Genomic DNA, 19,281 nt, shown 5'->3' with positions numbered 1-19,281 from the left:
TCTAAAAAAAATGATTGTAGTATTTAAAGAACATTAAAGATTAAGGGGTTGTGTCAAGGTAGTGATTTTGAAAGGCAGATCTAGATATGATAATTTCTTTCCAACGATGAAGGATTCAATATCCGACTTAAATAATAAGATAACCGAGTATGAAAATTTTTAAATTCAAATATGAAAACAAATCTAGAGAAAATCTTATCCACATCTAATTGAGTGATTGATTTTCACTCTAAAATAATTGATCATAAATTCAATCAGATGGCAGATGCTACTATAACCATACAAGTAAAATTTAAAAGGCAGAGAGACTAGGAAACAATATCAAGAGCAAACCAGGCAAAGAGAATTATCAACTAAAAATCACAGAGAGCATATACACACACACACATACACACACACAACTACTAAGTCTTCATAGGACAAGCCAAGATTCAAGTAGCAGTCACGTTGAATGTCCAACTACCTTATACACAAGCCTCTATTAACTATGCATAACTAGTTTAGTTATCTACGTCCACCGATCAGGAGGCCCCTCATTCTATTCTGCAGTAAGGAAACTTGAGATGCTGCCTTCCTCTTGCTTATTTTCTTCTGTTTGATTTGAGTCAATTTATCGTAGACACACCATGGGAAGCTCAAGAAGTGTGGCCTCTTCAAACCGTCGTTGTAGCGTCCCCAATAACTCGGATGATAGGTGACGTAGTACCAAGCTGAGGCTTTGGCATTTTCCTCATCTTCATCATGCTCGTGATCACTTTGCTTATCCTTAAACCATGACCTTGCCTCTTTTCTTAGTGCCCTAACTGCTTTTCCAATCGCCTCGGCATCCCTGTTCTTAGTGAAGATCTTGGACATTTTCATTATATTCCCACTTATTATCTCAACCTCAGTCTTTATGCCATAGTGGTCCATGAGATTCCCCAGCTTGAAATCGTATTCCTCCTTGAAGAAGAAAGCATCATCAAGGTGATTCTCATAACCATCAACTTCCATGTCAGCATCGTACGATCGTGCAGCAACCTGCTTGGTGAAGGTCTTTATCTGAACAGAATCTGGTTTGTGATCTTTGATTGCCCTGTACAGCTTCCCAATTATTCCCTTTGATTCATAGGTAACTTTGTCTTGCTTTTCCATGAAATCAGGATACTCCTTAACTTGCAAATCAGGAGGGATTTCTGCAGGAACTCCGGTCTTGGGAAAGTCAACAGCAATGGAGAAAAGTTTTGCAAGCTTTAAGCATTCATGGCACTCCGCCTTTAATTTTGATTTGTCAGCAAAGACCGTGTGAGCATTGGCGATGATCCCCAAGCTGTCATTGACAATGTAATTTGTGAAATACACCATCACCTCCTACACAACATAAATTCATTTTATACGTGTATTAGTCAAGAGTAAGCTCCAGAAGGATGAGTACAAGACTTGCAAAATAGAATCAAGTAAGAAGAGTAGTTAAGCACCTCAATTGTAACATCATGATCAAGTTCCATCTTTGGTGCAGGGGCATACTCCATAGGTTTAGCCATTCGTGCTGGAATGAGTTCAGGGTCCCAGCTAACGAAGTAGACATCTCCATCCAAGTCACTTCCCGAGCACTCATTTGGATGGGGTCTAGAAAATGTTTGTGCCACGGACAGAACAGTATGAGTATCATCCATGAACAAGCAAATGTTCAGTGGGTTAAGCAAATGATAAACAGATCATGCGAATTTGGAAGATGACACCATTAGTTCGAAATTTGAAAAATGAATCAAGAAACAGCAAGTTAATCTGTAATTTGAAGAAACTAGAGAAATCAATGACCTTGAAATATTATGAAAACTAGAATAAGTGCATATGCTGATCTTAAATTGTTCACTTTTGGTTTTTCAGTGGTATTTGTGTTCATTATCTTGTTAAACAAGATCAATATTTCACCGGTTGTTCACTCAAATAAAGTGTAATTATAAAGATGACATGGCCGATATTGTTTGTTCAAAGAAATACAAATGTTATTTTCAACCAACGCAATTTTATAAGCTCTGTAGCCACTTGCAGCTGGCAGTTCAGATATTATTTATCAATATCAGGGATTCAAAGACAGTATAACATGAAAGTAACTACTGCATGTCAATTAATTGTTGGTAGATAGAAAGCATCAGCTGTTGACCAAATAGACTTGAGTGATTAGACCTATGTAGTATATAAATCTGACATTACCAAGATGTAAATCATAATTTTATAACTCATCAACAAGGACAGTCCAAGTGAATGAGACTACTTTCTATAGCTGTTGTATCTTCCCTTTTTTCCTTTAATATGTAGCTGATGTTATGGGGTTATAATAAGCATTCAAACTGCTCAAAATTCTTTGGTTGAAGTTACTTGAAACTATCAAGACAGAAGCATGAAGCTCCTTTGCATTGAAATAAAGGAGTTCAACTGAAAAAATACAGAGTTCTAAGGTTGAATTTACTTGAAATGTATCAAACAAGTTGTGTGAAGATCCTTCACATTGAAATACTGGAAGTCAACTAAAAGGATGAAAGAGCTCTCAGTTTAAATCAAGTTTTTAAAGGTAATAGGTGTGTGAGTGCATGTGCAGTTGTTATTGAAAATCGTTTGAGATTAGTTATATTCATGCTACAATGTCTTTTTTAAATGGAGATATACATGAAGAATTGCATATAAATTTTTCTCCAAAGTTCCTCGAGTTTTAAAGGGGGATGATTTGGTGTGTAAATTGAGACTATGGCTTGAAGTAGTCTCCAAGGGAGTGATTTGAGAAGTTCACTTGAGCTATAAAGGGTGGTTGAGAATTTCTACAGGTACAATCAGATCATTCTCTATTCTACAAACACTCTAAGAATGGTATAAAGCTCATTCTTATAGTATATAACTATTATTAGTGATGGTCAACCAAACTTAGAATAATTAAACATCTAATTAGTGAATTTGAATTAAAAGATTTGGATGCTCTCAAATATTTCTTAGATATGAAAGTGGCTCGAAGTAATGCGGGAATTGTTTGTTTCTCAGAGTAATTATGCTTGATCTTTTAAGGGAGAAAAATGTTAAGAGGACAAGCCAGCTGAGACACCTATGAAATCGAATATTAAACTTGGGTTTGAGGGTGGAAAGGAAGTTGATCAAGAGCAATATCAAAGACTTGTAAGTAAAACTTATTTACCTATTACATACTCATCCTGATATAACTTTCGCATGTTCAATTTATGCATAACCTAACAAAAGACACTTTAGGGCAGTCTGCATAATTCTAAACTATCTAAAGGTACATATGGAACGAGTTTATTCAATAAAGGAGGTCACAAAACAGTAGAAGTTTAGACTGATGTTGATTAGACATGTGAAGATCAACTTCAGGATATTGCAATATATTTTAGATAACTTAGTGACTTGGAGAAGTAAGAAGCATTCGGTAGTGGCTCGAAGCAGTGTAGAAACAGAATTTCAAGCACTTGCATATGAGATATGCGAGGAGATATGACTCAGGAAACTACTAGAAGAATTAAAGATCTATGATGACTGTCTGCATAGCATATAATCCAACCAAGGAAGCAGAGTGTTGATGTCTTAACAAAGAGCCTTCACAAACAAATATTTGAAAACATTGTAAACATGGAATGACAAAACATTTGCACTCAATTTGAGTGGAAGTATTGGAATATTTAGCATTACAGAATAATTTGCAAATCACTTTTAGAAGATTGATTTATTTCTCTAATAAAAATTTGATTTATTTTCCTTTTTAGTGAATTCTTTTTTTAGGTGATTCTCCTTTGTGTTTTTATTTCTAATTAACAAATTGTGGAGTGCCTTTTTTTTTTTTTGTAGGCAAAATTATATATATGTGTGTTAAATTATTAAGAGTACGAAGATTTCTTTTAATTAGTTTTAGTAAGAATGTTTAGCATACCTCACCTTTTCCCTTTTTGTGGAAAAACAACACAATCAACCATATGGTGGAGATGGGGAACATCGACAGCTTCAAGGATACGAACATCACCAGGATGAAGACATGGATTTTTTGCTACAATTATTTTTCCCTCTAGTACGACAGCAGGATGTTCTCTTTGATTATTATGGAACTTTGAGTTTCCAAGGCAAGAAACTTGAACAAAGACCTGCCCATATTTTAAACTTCCACTTTCATCTAAACATCCAATCATTGCTCTTCCTTTTGGAACAAAGATCCTTGCCTTAGTTCTAAGTTGCAATAGCCTTGAAGCCCTAAATGCCTGTAGAAGCATTGAAACGAATGGTTCAGCATCAGGCTTATAGCCACACAATAGTAGTTCTTTCAGCATGTTGGCCGTTTCACCTGGATGCATAAGTTGAACAGCCTCCAGTGCCCTTACTGGGTCAGTTAAAATGGCATCCAAATCATAGACAGCTTCCTCAAGTTTCTTTTCAAAGATACAATCAATAATTCCTAAAGTTGAAAGAAGAGTAATCAATTGACGATTGAGGAAACATGGTTGGTACTTGCTGTATGCAAGGACATCAAGTTTTGTATTCTTAGACTCAAATTTGGACATGCTTTTGCGCAAGGATAGCTTCGCTGATGATGTTGGATCAACAGCCACAACACCTTTATAACCAGCATACCTAATTTGAAAGGCTGATGGAACTGAACCCTTTGAACCTACACTTAGCTGCCACTTTCTTAGCAAATTCAGCAGATATTTTTCCAATACCATCTGAGAACACATAATGTAACTGTTTTATATCAGGAACAAGATGGACTTCGTGGATCTCAACTGACAAAGTTTCAGTGGAGGAACTGAAAGATTGTCCAAGTCTGGCAGCATACTTAGCAACATTTCTAATATTTCTAAAATCACCCATCCATTCTCTTATGCTAGCTGCAGAAAGGTTATTGCTTGAGGCAAACATCCACGCAGAATTTTCCCTTAGCTGACTAGACGAGAATGCAAGAAATTCAAACTTCTTATTACCAATAGTTATACCATCTTTCAGTATTGAGAGTATTCTCCAGTAGAGTGCAGTATGCCTTTCAGAACCAACAGACACAGGTCGTGCTAATATATGATTTGAATGCATCTTTACAAGATCTTCATCAACAAAAGAAATTCTCAGGAAATCATCAACTACCTCATCATAATGGCGTAAAACACGATTGGACACATTAAGCTTGGGTCTATTGAAGAACACTTTAGAAGGGGTCACCTGCACCCTATGAACATATACCAAGCCAGAATCTGAATCTAAGGAAATTGTTGGCGAATTCAGGTGCTTTGATCTAGAAAATTTTGCATATTGCTCAATTAACCACTTTGCAGGAGCAAAACAGGAGTTTTCCAAAACAGACATCATTTCCAAGGCTCGTTCAATATATGCACTAGGTCGTGAAGGACATGGACGCACCAGATTGTAGAATTTTCGATCTAGTGTTTGTCCAATAAGAATCCCATTCTGAACCATATAATTTATCTTGTAGAGAATCTCATAAGAAACCTCAATACCAGAGGGGGGTTCTACAATAGGGACTAGACCCAAATTTCTCGAATAAGAAAAACCATTCTCCGCAGCATAGAGACTATCAACTTCTTTATAATGAAAGAAGTATTTGTGAATATCTGGAAGATTATATTTGTAAGGTAGCTCTAAACACAATGCACAAGATTGTCCAATGCTACTGGATGGAGAAAAATCTACTGTTCTGACCCACTGATCATCTGGAGCATCCTTGAAATAATTATAAATAGGATCTCCATATATAGATTGTCCATTTTGTGATGATATTTTATAAATTTTAGGAGCAGCTACCACCTAAAGGTATAATTGGATCAAAAAGAGGATACTTAAGAAACAACAATACTACTTAGACAAAATAAATAAATAAACGCTTCCAATGCAGACAAATAGAGAATGGCAATATGGTCATCAAACCATTAATCTAACTAGCATTTAGCAGACGAAATAATTGAGGTTTTCCTCCCATTGACAGACTAGAAGTACAGTGGAATCAATCCTTCGATTTTAAACACTTGAATCAATCCTTCGATTTTAATATTCTACAATCAAGCCTAAATTGATCATATGCATGATCATTTATTCATCACATACATACATGATGCAATAGATTTAACATGAGACAGCTCACTTGTGAGAATTTACACAACCAATCTTATGTCAAACCTAAATGAAAAAGGCAGAGCATTTGTGATAAAACTTGACAGCGAATAACAATATCCCGAAACCTTGAAGTCATAGAAATGCAACATATATTTGGACCTTATCTCAATATAAATATTTTTATTTAAATATCAGAAGAGAACAATGGCTTTTGAATGAAATATAGACATGAGTTGTTTCTTTATGTTAAATTATGATTTTTTTTAAAGATATCCTTCTTCAGAGTATATCTTCTCTTTGATTTTCCATACCTCTGTCGCTCCCCCTTATCATTTGTATTTATTTCTACTCCTCTTTATCACTTATTGTATCATATGGAGTTGACGGTAAACAACTATCACAAATAACAAATTCTACAGCACGTTTATAAATTTGACATTACTTTTCCAAACTACTACCAGTTGTTGGTGCAATTGACCTCTGGTCAAGGTTGACCAAGTTCGAGTTAACTCGAGCTCAGTTTCAATATTTAATCAATATATTAGTTGAATTGAATGAGACATCAAATAGGTCAAAATTGACCGGATATTTGATGGTGGAGAAATTCAAGTGGGTCAATGGTTAAATAGACACTTGGCGATCGAAAGTCCAACAGGGAGTTGATAAAAAGAAAGTTCAAGTGGGTCATGGTTGATCGAACACTTAACGGTCAAAAATCCAACAAGAAGTTGGCAAGAGAAAAATCTAAGTGGGTCATGATTGACCAGACACTTGATGGTCGGAAGCAAAGGATAAAGTCCAAGTGGGTCATAATTGATCGGACATTTAGCATGAGAAGCAAAATCTAAGTAGATCATGGACCGGACACTTGGCATGAGATGTGAAGTCCAAATCGGTCGAGGTTGATCGGATACTTAACATGTGAATGAAAACCCTAACAAATCAAGGTGACCAAATGACTAGACAACGTGAAGTCCCGAAAGGTCAAAGTTGATCGAATGTTAAGCAACAATGAAATCCTGACAAGTCAAAATGGATCGGATGCTAGGCAACAAAAAGTCCCGGTAAGCCAAGGTTGATCGAATGCTGGGAAAAGGACATCCTGATCAATTGAGGTTAACCAGATATCAGGCAAGATGAGAATTTAACTTTGACAAAGCCGAAATAGATGTATCAATTGATTGATACAGTGTATCAATCGACTGACATATCACAAACACCGAAATTAGAGTTTGCTACAATAATCAATGTTGCTATAGTGTTTTTGAGGTTTGCTATATAATCAAGGTTTCTACAATGTTTTTGGATTTTGTTACAGTATTTAAGGTTTCTGTTATAGTGTAGTTGATTGATGAGTTTGAGCAATTGATTGATGGTACTATAATGGCGAATGGAAAACTTGAAAATTGATTGATCCACTCGACTGGTTGCTCATCAATCGATTGACGAGTTTGAACAATCGAATGAAGACATTGTAGCAACGAACAAAAAGTTCAGAACTTGACTCATTGATCATCAATTGATTGATGAGGTTTAGTAATTGATTGATGGTGGTCAAACCAGTTTGGTAAAAGTCGTTCTACAAGCGCAATGGTCGGATTCGACAAAGCAGTCGATGGATAGTGATGATCAATCAATTGATAGATGAAAATCAATCCGACAGCAACCCTATAAAAGAGGATTTCGAGGAAGGTTGAAAGTGTTGATTCTTGGAGGTTTTGAAAACAAATATTGTTGCATTTCCACACCTCAAGAAGCAATCAAAAGCAACCAACAATAATCAAAAGCGAAGATTCTTTGTTGTAAAGCATTTCATTTACATTGTTTATGTTTCTATCTTTGTTTTATTTTCATGTTGTTTGTAAATAAATATCATAAGAGGTTTCTCCGCCTAAGTGTCTGAAAAAGAGAAGAGTTAGCAGTGATAGATTGTTAGAACTAGGCTTTGAAGTAGAAACCAAAAGTTCCGAACCAAGCAAAATCTTAGTATAGTATGCTATGGTGTATGACTTTTGTGTTCAAAGTTTCCGTTGTACATTCTCAAAGCCAACGCAAATCAAAGCTATTCACCCCCCTAGCTCCCAACGGTTCCAACAAGTGGTATCAAAGTTCGATCAGCTTATGATTGGATTAATCGCTAAAGAGCCCAGCAAGTAGAGGAAAAAGTGATTTTGAGTCCTCCAATATCAACAATTCATCAGACTGATCATCGAAGGAGTTAACATTAGAGGGAGCTCAACTTTGCAATCGATTCCCGAGATGGATTTGGATACGACATCCCTCCATCTTTAGAGGGAGGATTTGATCAATGGAAGGCAAGAATGAAGATGTTCTTCTAAATGAACAAGAAGAGTGTTTTGTTCTAATAGAGGGATTTGAGACTTCAAAGGACAAACGAGGAAGGCCTCTCGACAAAGGCAAATCGACCGAAGAGCAAGTCCAAAGATCCAAGGCACATGACAAGTTAACCAAAATACAAGGATGCAAGTGAGTTAACTATGTTTTTAATTTGGTGCTTTACTATGTTTTTATGTAAATTAGGTAAATACAAGGATGCAAGTGAGCTATGGAACAAGTTGACCAAGCTCTACAAAGATCCATCATCGGTACAAGATGATGGGTTCAAGGAGGGAGACTCGTTGACTCAAGAAATTGAGGATACGGAGGTTGAGAGGTGTTCAACATCTGATGATGATATTAAAGAGACATTCACCTTAAAGATTAAAGGGGAGAGGCCATTGACATCGGAACGAGAAGAACTCTTAACATCTGGAGCCGGCGAGGAAGCTTGTACCACCTCTACGAGTGAAGAAAGCTCAATTTATGAAGGTGAAATAAGTTTAATTTTTAGAAATAAAAATCATATTATATGCTTTGATTGTAGGGAAAAGGGGCACTATAAGAGCAAGTATCCATAATTAATCAAGAAGAATATTTAAATGACACCTACAACAAAGAAGAAGCCAAAGGAAGCCGAATCCATGATACAGAAAGGCAAAGAGCACATTATGTGTTTCACATACAATCAACGGGGACATTATCAAAGTTAATGTCCAAAGGGGAGGCATTCAAGTAAAGGCAAAGAAGGAAACTCAAACTTAGGGGAGCATCTAAGGTATAATTTCGTAATGAAATTCCTTGATATCATGATAAAAAGCATGTTAGACCTAAATTTTATGAATTTAGAGTTTATTATTATGAAAATATAAAGCATGATAATTCTAAAGACAATTATATATCATCTCATGCTATAACTACCCCACCTAAGGATAGGAAGGTAGAAAATACGCTAAACGAAGAATCCCAAGAAAACTAGACACATGCTAGAAAAAGAAATGATCAAGCTAGATATGGATAATCAAGAATTAATGTCTTAGAGAAAGGAAATCAAATTTTGAGGTTAAGACTTGATCAATTGAAAAAGGCCCTAAAAAAATGACAAATGAGGTTAAAGGATGTAAGAAGAAAATTATTGAAGAATTTTATTATGGCGTGACAATCGGTACGCAATGTAATTTCTTTCCTATCCAGGTAGTGGATCTTCATGACAGATAAGGTCTCCATACAAGCATATATTTCTACATTAATTGTGGCCTTGACTGTTGGGAACTTGCCCCTTGCATAGGCACATACCTTCTTTGTACTGCGAGGGTCAAATTTTGACTTTTTCCACTTACATACGCCGCCCCATCCTTCCATTGAACCATCTGTTTCAATAATAATATAAGACTCTACAAGTGGGAGTTCAGGGTCAAGAAGTTCTTTGATAATGGCGCATATTCTTTTGACAATCTCCCAGTCGGAGTTCTTAAATCTTCTATCGCCGTGGGGAGAAGTTTTTGAATATAATGGCCCTAATGAAGCAGTAGCGGAATTAGCTGTGTTGGCGGAACTTGAAATTGAAGAACGCCTGACTGCAGCTAGCAACACCAACAATGATTAGACTCCGCAAGAAACAAATTTCCCGGAACCTATTCAGCAAAATGATGAACCAGAACCCATATGGGATACCCTGAGAGAACTCAGTGGTAAGTATGATTATTATGTTAATTATGCTATTCCTAAACAAACGTGGGATGAGAATATAGTGATTATCCCCTCCTGGGGAGACACGGATGATGAAGAGGAACCAGAGACTCCCGCCAAGCAATAGGTGATCCCAGAAGAAGATACTTCAGCACCTGATGAAGAAGAGCCAAACACATGGCTCCCATATGTAAGTCAAGAGTCGGTGCATGTCACCACTGATTCCCAGATCTTGGAACAATTAGCAGGAATGGAATATCCAATTTTCACATCATTGGCACAAAAGGCAACAACAGTGGAGAAAGCATTATCTTCAACCTCAGCCATTTCAAGATATGATCCGCCTACGAAGCCATTGATGGGGCAAATAAACTATCCACCTGCTCAAGCCAATCCAGTTCCAGTAGCAGAAACCCCAAATCAAGGATATTCTGGAAGATTTAGAGAAAGAGAACTGAATCATCAGCCCTGGACGTTACCCTCAGCCCAACAAACAATGGGCGCCATTCTAGTATTGCCTGAAGATATAGGGCAATATTCTGATGTTATCCCGCGATAGGAATCCATCACCAATAACTTAGTCAATGAGAAGAACTGGCTGGATAATAAGCACAAAGTCCAATACATTGAGAATCTTTTGGGAGAAACTAAGAAAAAATATGGATGCAATGGCGAATGGCGTATGCACAAGAATATGAGGCACTCATCCAAATGGCAGGAGAAACTCAAAACATATTATCTGTCATCCGAAGGGCTTTTCTTCTTGAGGATCCTTATCAGGGATATACTGCTGAACAAGACCAGGCTTACATAGACCTGGAAAGACTCTCTTGTCACTGAATGAAAGATAATTTTTAATTATTTAAATGACTATAAAATCTTAGCAGCGAAGACCAGAAGAATATATATCAGCCCGGAGCTTTCTGACAAATTATTCAGAAAAATGCCACCACTCATCGGTAATGAAATTGAGGCAGCATTCAAAGCTAAGTATTCAGGTAACTAAGTTGGTGTTATACCACGAATTCATTTTACTTACCAATACTTGGCAGAGATTTGCAATAAAGCAACAATACAAAGAAGTGTGAAGGACTTAGCTTTCTGCAGCAAAATACCTATACCTGGCTACTACATAGATAAACAAAAGAAGTATGGCCTCAGAAAATCAAAAACATATAAAGGAAAGCCTCACGATACTCATGTACGGGTATTCAAAAGAAAGAAATTTGAGCAACAGAAGAAATGCAAATGTTTCATTTGTGGAGAACCAGGGCATTTCGCTAGAGATTGCAAGAGAAAGACTGGTAACATTGTCCGAGCGGCAGTTATGGACCAATTGGATTTACCCTCAAATTATGATATTTTATCCGTATATCTTAATGAAGCAGATTCTGATGCTATCTGCAACTTTTCTGAAGGAGAAATGGGTCTAGTAAATTATGTCAAATTTGCTCTTGAAGAAGCACCATGGACAATGGAAACCATTATGATGATGGGAGCAGAAGAATGTGGCTGGCGAAGCAAAGTCTTTGTAGGAGACGTCATGAAAAATTGTCAGCATAATTAGGAGGAAAATTTGCCAATTTCTGACGACAAATACCTCTATTGCACATTTTGCAAAATGATTACTACTGACAATATGCGTATTCACTGTATCATTTGCAGAATGCTTGCCCAACATGTGCCCCATTCTACCTCAACAAGAAGCTTACTCTGAGGGAAAGCAACATCATCCCTCCCTATGATAAAGAGGACCAAATGATCAAAGACTTACTCGACTACACTCAGTACCTGCGCAGTAGTCTGGACAAAGAACGAAAGGGTAAGTCCATTATTCACTTGGATGAGGACTTACAAAGGGACTTTTCAGCACTTTTGCCGAAGGAAGAAATGGTGGAGCCACAAGTATTAGCACAGCCGGTAACTTCTGAATTTTTCAAAGCCAGAAGGTTGACCTGTTCAGCAAAACTTCCAGAAAGGCGTACTCCTGGAGCAGCGGGATATGTTTTATTTCTGGATGAAGAAGTTCACATCCCTGCTAAGAAACAGCTATTGGTCAAGACTGGAATCAGTCTTGAATTCCCTGAAGGCTTCTACGCCAGAATAGCACCAAGATCGGGGTCAACTTCACGACTTCACATCGATATTGGTGCAGGAGTTATTGACTCCGACTACCGAGGAGAGGTACAAGTTTTAATACTAAATCATTCTGATTACATGGTTTCTCTGGAGAAAGATAGCTGTGTTTCGCAGCTAATTCTTGAAAAGATTATCACTCCACTTGTTGAAGAGGTGACAGAGCTCTCTACAACTATTCGGGGAAGCAATTCATTTGGCTCAATGGATGCAACAAGGTGCCAAGAAGTTTCATTTGCAGCACCAGCAAGGTTAATTCTTAACCGACTATACAATATGAAAATAATTTTTCATTTTGTGTACAAGCAACTATTCTGCCTGTATCATCCAATAACTTGTTAGAACAGTAGTTTGTGCTCCTTCCAAAATTATCACAGAGATTAGACAAAGAAATGAAAATACATCCTCTGCCAAACCTTATGCCATATCCTTTTGTATGTGCTATGATCTGTATGTGTGATTAGAATATTGCGGCACATTAACCTAGAAATTAAAAAAAGATTATGCTTTGATATTAGAGTCTGAGCAGCAAGAATGCATTCAATCCTCTCCATGGTCCCACAGGCATCAGCTGTAGAGATCATACTCAGTTTTACTCACAAAATTTTACAAGTGTAACACTAAAATAATTTTATGCATGATAAATATAGCATAGATGATTGTCTCACAATGATAACTAACATAAAGCATATATAAACTCATGCTAGTATATATACAAACTCATGCACAAGCATCATAATTATCAAAAAAGAAAGAATTAAAGGGAAAAAATTTATGCACTCTAAAATGGAGCAAACCTGGAACACCAGAAATTGGGAACGCTGAGGAAATGAGCGATGTAATTGGATTTCCCATATGCTGTCATAAGCAAGTTCAAGTTTATATGAACAACTTCCATAGGAAAGACAAAAGTCTATTTTCCTCATCTCAAACCCAAACTTAACATCGACGTCCTCCACACTCCAAAGAACAGATAATCTTTCTGGTGAAAGTGGGCAACCAAGATATAGCTTTACATTTTCTAGAACAAACATTGGCTCCCTTGGTTTTGGTATAATGTCACGCTCCACATTGCGAAGAGTTAGGTACGAACCATTATAGTATAGTTTACGACGTTGAATCATCAAAATTAAATCTTTAGCGTCTTCATTTTTGGAGAACTGAACTATTGCAAATGCTCTTGAGTTCCTTGATTGTCTTAGCTTTAGTGCAATAATAGATCCAGCGAATGTATACCTCTCCAGAAAAGTTGTTACCTGAGTGGCAGTGACAGGAGAAGGGAACCCAGAAATCTTAAAAGTCTTTGAACTCATTATTGGGAAAAGATTAAGATGCAGGCAGGTCTTATTTTCCAGTCATCGAAATCTTGAGTGTTCAACCTACACAAAGCAAGGAATCTATCTAAATCAAACAAGAAATATTCTAGAATAGTAGTAATAAAAGAACAAGTAGGAAATCACAAGCAACAATTGCAAGCAAAGACAGTACAAATGCAAGACCATGAAAACACCAAAGAAATAGACTTAACATCCATATAAAGAGACTAAGTAGGAAGGCTATAAGGAATAGCAAAGCCAAGAAGATACAAACAACTTAAAGTTACAAAAAGGAAAAGGTCAAAATGCTTAGTAGATGGAATCATTTTCCCAGGAAGACACGGATTGAGGCGGCGAGATCAAAATTTAAAAATTCACAGGTTAAAAAAAAAAAGGATGGAAGAGCAAAGTGAAAGTAAAAAAACTTTAACATCTTGCGAACATTTTTCAATCACACAATCATCTACACCCCAGCGATGAAGAAAAACAAAATAACGCTCGAACACTGAAATGAACCAAGAAATACACTTCATCGAAGCAAACAAACCAACGGCGCTGGTAGAACGAAAACGCCTCTTACTAAGTGTGCATTTCAATCTCTCAGGCAAACTCTCCGGGCAAGCACGTACCAACCGCACCCTTCTCCGACTCCTTCAGGAACGACCGGCCATTTGAAGAATCGCGATCGAAGCCCTCCTCCCTTCTCTTCTCTGATCGCTGCAGAAAGGAACCCGAAGTGAGTAGGAAGGAGAGGAGGGGGTTTTAAAAACCTTGTGTCTTTTTCTTTTTTTAGAAAATAATAAAATTCTTTTTCCAAGTCAATTGAAAAGAAGTCAATAATAAATCAAGCACCAAGACGAAGCGTCACAGTGATCCCCACCACCACTTTCTTTCTCTCAGCCAATCACCACTCGACGGCCTATTCGTCTTCCAATAATAAATCGGACCAGTGCAAGACCCTCTGATCTACCCGGCCAATTCTATTCTGGAAACCATAAATAAATATTCTACTATTATAATTTCATATATCATTATAAAAATTAATATAATTTTTCATTCTTTAATTCTTATAAAAAATATTTATTTACTCATTTAGATGTCTTTCGATTGAAATAATTAATTTATACAACTTTATTTAAAAATAAGTCTTCCCCCAAATTTTATATTTAATTTCTTTGTTCTCCTAGAAAAAAAAATCGCGCTCAGTCGCAGATGGAATTCTGCTGCCGGTCCCACACGATCGCTGTCCCCTGAAAAAATTTATATTGGATAAACTTTTTATAGTGATCAGCCCCACCACCGAAACGACCTCATATCAGAAAACTCTTTAAAAGATTTTTTTTTTGGTACAGTATCTATTCATGTTAGATAAAATGCCTAATGCCGAAACAAATTATCATCTCAGCTAACAAATATATGTTAATTTTTCTTATATTGATATTATTTTTAAAGTGTACATGTAACCTCACTAATCTATCTATATTAAATGAAACAACACCTCATAAAAATCAACAAATACATGCTGTTATAAAAACTCGAATCTGAAATCTCAGGTAATACACGTCTTTTATTTACCACTTTATTTAAGGCACTTCGACTTAATTAATTTCTTTGTTCAATTCTATTTAAAATGTATATATACTAACCGTGATAAAAAAAAGTTATTATCATTATCTTAAAAAAGTTAGAATGGGTTTGATCTTCAAGCCTACCAAATATTTAAGTATTCAGGTATTAGATCTAATTAATTTTGAAAATAATCAATTTGATCTTATAAAACTTTTCCACCAATTATTAAAATAAATTCAGAAGCGTAAACGACAATCTACACGATGGTCCGACGATGTCAATGATTCAAACATAAGAGATAAATTTCTTACCGTCTCAGCAATTCCAGTGGTTTCATCATGTTCTTTTTTGAGCAAAAAGTAGAACCCATTATTCAACAGTCCTATATAGTTGGGTCCACGATCATCTATAAAGAAGTAAATCAAAAAATTACAAATGATCACTATGGAAGAGGACATTATTTCAACTTTATCGAAATTTAAAATATTAAAAGAAAATATATCCCATCCTCTTCTTTGATAAGTTGCTTAGTGGTTAATCAATTGAAAATTTTCTTTCTTGTTTTCTTCAACTCAATGGTTTCTATTTAACTCTGACCCAAACAGTTGCTATACATATACCTAGTGAATTCTCAAACTTACACGAATAACTACCAACGAATCTTGAAAAGTTAGAAAAAAGCACAATAACAAATTTCATAAGCATGCCAAAGAATCACAATCCATTTAGATGAGTACAAAGCTAAAGTATGGGGCTGCCTTTGATTCCTCTTTTCAATATATATATAAATATACATACTTGTTCACGAAGGTCTCGTGTGATTGGTGAGGCTTCTGTAGTGAGTCAATGGCGAATCTCGTGCTCTATATTTCCTTATCCAAAAAACTCTGATTGCGGGCCCATCTTGTCCTTGTTTACTTGGTGCCTAAGTTCCTCTCAGCATGCAATTATGAATGATGAATTTCTCAATAACTTTATTTTTTTCGTTCTTGAACACGCCTAGTTCTATGAGAAGTTCTAAGAATTATACTTTCAATTCTCTTTGAAACGACCCCATTTCTTTCTTACATAAGTGATCTCTCAAGAGTATTCCAAATTGCTCCACTGGATCATTAAAAGTCATATGTTTAACCTCCATCCTTTCATTGGATAGTTCCCCCACTTAGTCGGTATAGTTAAGTTGTCCCATTGAACTTAGTTCTTGGGATCTCCAATCTGCATATGTTGGATTTTCTTTGCACCAACATTTTCCATCAGCATCAAGCTCATCCCTCGTGATGAACTCACAACTAACTTTTTATTTAACCATTTAGTTAGCGAATCTGCTAGGTTATCTTTTGACTTCACATAATCAACAATGATAACTCTCATTGAGAATAGTTGTCTAATGGCATTGTGTCTATGACGTATATGTTTAGACTATATCATTATATATATGACTTTGTGCCCAGTCAATTACTGATTGACTATCGCAATGTATGCAAATTATTGATATAGGTTTCAACTATCTAGGAACATCTTCTAAGAATTATTTTAGTCATTAAGTCTTTTCACCACATTTCTCTAGAGCTACAAACTTAGATTCTATCATGGATCTAGTTATTATGATTTGCTTAGAAGATTTCCACGAAATGATTGCACCTTCCAAAGTGAATATACATCCACTCGTAGATTTAGAGTCTTTTATGTCAGATATCCAACTTGCATCGTTGTATCCTTCGATCACAACAAGATATCTCATATAATACAATCCATAAACTCGAGAATACCTTAAATACCTCACTACTCTTGTTATCCCTTTTCAGTGCTCAACACCGGGATTACTCATGTATTTACTTAGTTTACTCACTATGTAAGCTAAGTTTGGTCGTGTACAACTCATCAGGTACATCAGATCTTCAATCACCCTAGAATACTCTATCTGAGATATACTCTCTCCTAGATTTTTCGATAGACATTGACTTGTATCTATCAGAGTTAGTGCCAATGCAGTATCACCCTTGATGAATTTCTCAAAAATCTTGTTCATATAATGGGACTGACTCATAATAAATCCTTTTAATGTTCTAAGAATATTAAATCTTAAAATCACATTAGCTAGATTTATGACATTTTTTAGTAGATTTAATTATCTTATCATTACTCCATGTCATCTACATATAGGCACAAGATAACATAGTCATTCTTTGTGGCTTTCATGTAGACACATTTATCATATTCATTGATTTTAAATCTACTTTCGTTCATGACATTATCTAATTTCTCATGTCACTGCTTTGATACTTGTTTCAAGCCATATAACAACTTCGTCAATCTACAAACCCTATTTTTCTTCCTTAGCACAAAAAATTCTTTGGATGTCTTGGCACTTTGAATGGGTTAGTCTTCCGAGTACTCCAAGTTGACTTGTCGCTCAAGTCCGCATAGGTTTCTAAGTTCTCAAAAATAGAGAAGTCGAGGCATGCGTTTAACGTAGATTCCTTAAAATAGATTTATCTCACCTCTGACGGTGCTTAGAGGTTGTCATGGGTCATCTGTTCCCAAGATATAATGAAAAAAATCACAATCCCCACCGAGTACTAGTGGTCGCGGCGAACTAAGATAGTACTCGAAGGCTATCAAAAGTAGTCTGTTGTGCGAAAAATGTACGATAGAGAGGAAAAATCAAGGCATCACAATAGATAGAGGTTCCTTAATTTTGCTATTGCTTATGCACACATCCTCTACTCAACATCTCACCTCATATAGGAGCACTTCTCGTTAGGCTATGTTAAATGACTTATTAAATATCATTTACTGTTTAGATCGAAATGTTGTTGTCAGCCATAAATAGCCAACCGTTTTACCTTGGATCGTTATGGATTCTCCATAAACTTCAAGTTAATGCACCCATTTTTTACACTTGAGCAAGTAAAAAAACTAAATCGAATGATAAAATATTGGTCAATTATATAAATTGTATTTTAAATTTATTTGATAAATAAACTAGAGGGAAAGATAATATAAATGTGAGATGTATTTTTTTACCATATAGATTGTGGATCGTTTACCATTTTAAATGATATATATTTCTTTATTGAGTGATTATGATTCATCCATCTTTCTAATTAAGATGCATTTTTTATTGGGTTAGATTAGGGGTGCAAACTAATCAAGTTGGCTCGCGAGTTTTATAAGCTGATTCGAATAATATTTGATTTATATTTAAAATTATCGAATTCGAACTGAACTTGAACATATTTGAATAATTTTTCAAACCGATAGAATTCGAATTTATAATATTTTATTGGAGTGTTCATGAGCTTTTATTTAATTTCATTATAATTTCATTATAAGTTTGTTATTTTTTTATTTTTGAATCAACACTACTATAGTATTGATTTTTAAAAACTAATATTAAAATGATGTTGATTTTTAAAATATAATACTGTAGTAAATTTGAATAATTAAGATTCGAATAATTTGAATTGAGCTCGAATTTAAGCTTAACGTTCAATTCTATTTGAATCAAAGTACAAATAATTCGAATCAAATTCAAACTCAAATTTTATTTTGAATCGAGCTCAAGCTAAAATTATTTATATTTTTAAATTTTAAATTAAATTTGAATACCATATATACTTTTCAAATTAGAATTTAAATATCAATATTTTTATATTATTCGATTCAACTCGTTTGCACTAGATTCTAAATTATTCATTTATTTATGTATAAAAAATGTTGGGTTCCGGTGGATGCCCGGGGAGGATGCAAACTGATATGGATCGTCGAGGTTAGTGTTCAACACTATATCCGTAAATGATATTGCTTCGCTACAGGTGCTTACAGATAGTAGCAATTCATTCTCAAGATACATCGATGACGTCTCAGAATAGTGACACTTCAAATTTTGAGACTAGCGAACATTCTTGTAGGCTTTTTGAACTCCAAATGCACAAGATGAGATGAATGCTCGAAGAATGAGAAGAATCGATGAATTCGATGATTGATCAATGAAATTTTCAGCATCTGGAGGGATCTATTTATACCAAGTGAAGAGGTAGAATACCCTTTGGGTGAGTAGATGTGACTTTTGGACAGGATCGATCTGGGCCGTCTGATTTGGAGGGTTGTAACCCTTCAGATTGTCCTTTAATCC

At 35.6% G+C, this 19,281-nt stretch overlaps 1 protein-coding gene and 1 pseudogene across 1 annotated transcript; one reads left to right on the top strand and one right to left on the bottom strand.

The window, feature by feature from the left end:
• Window positions 1-324: 324 nt before the first annotated feature.
• On the bottom strand, window positions 325-14,294 carry LOC141812567 (putative RNA-dependent RNA polymerase 1). Its single transcript, XM_074700571.1, is given in 6 exon segments — window positions 325-1,350; window positions 1,458-1,608; window positions 3,919-4,625; window positions 4,627-5,790; window positions 13,056-13,637; window positions 14,155-14,294. Coding segments are annotated over 5 exon segments (3,384 nt in total). The 5' UTR covers window positions 13,572-13,637; window positions 14,155-14,294; the 3' UTR covers window positions 325-504.
• On the top strand, window positions 9,971-12,600 carry LOC141812519 (uncharacterized; annotated as a pseudogene).
• Window positions 14,295-19,281: the final 4,987 nt, after the last annotated feature.

Source organism: Curcuma longa, chromosome 19, assembly GCF_044706935.1.
Source record: "Curcuma longa cultivar G26 ecotype Majalengka, Jawa Barat chromosome 19, ITB_CL_G26_1.1, whole genome shotgun sequence".
NCBI classification, from domain to species: domain Eukaryota; kingdom Viridiplantae; phylum Streptophyta; class Magnoliopsida; order Zingiberales; family Zingiberaceae; genus Curcuma; species Curcuma longa.
Note: the sequence above shows the minus strand (reverse complement) of the source record. Positions and strands in the feature narration are given on the sequence as shown.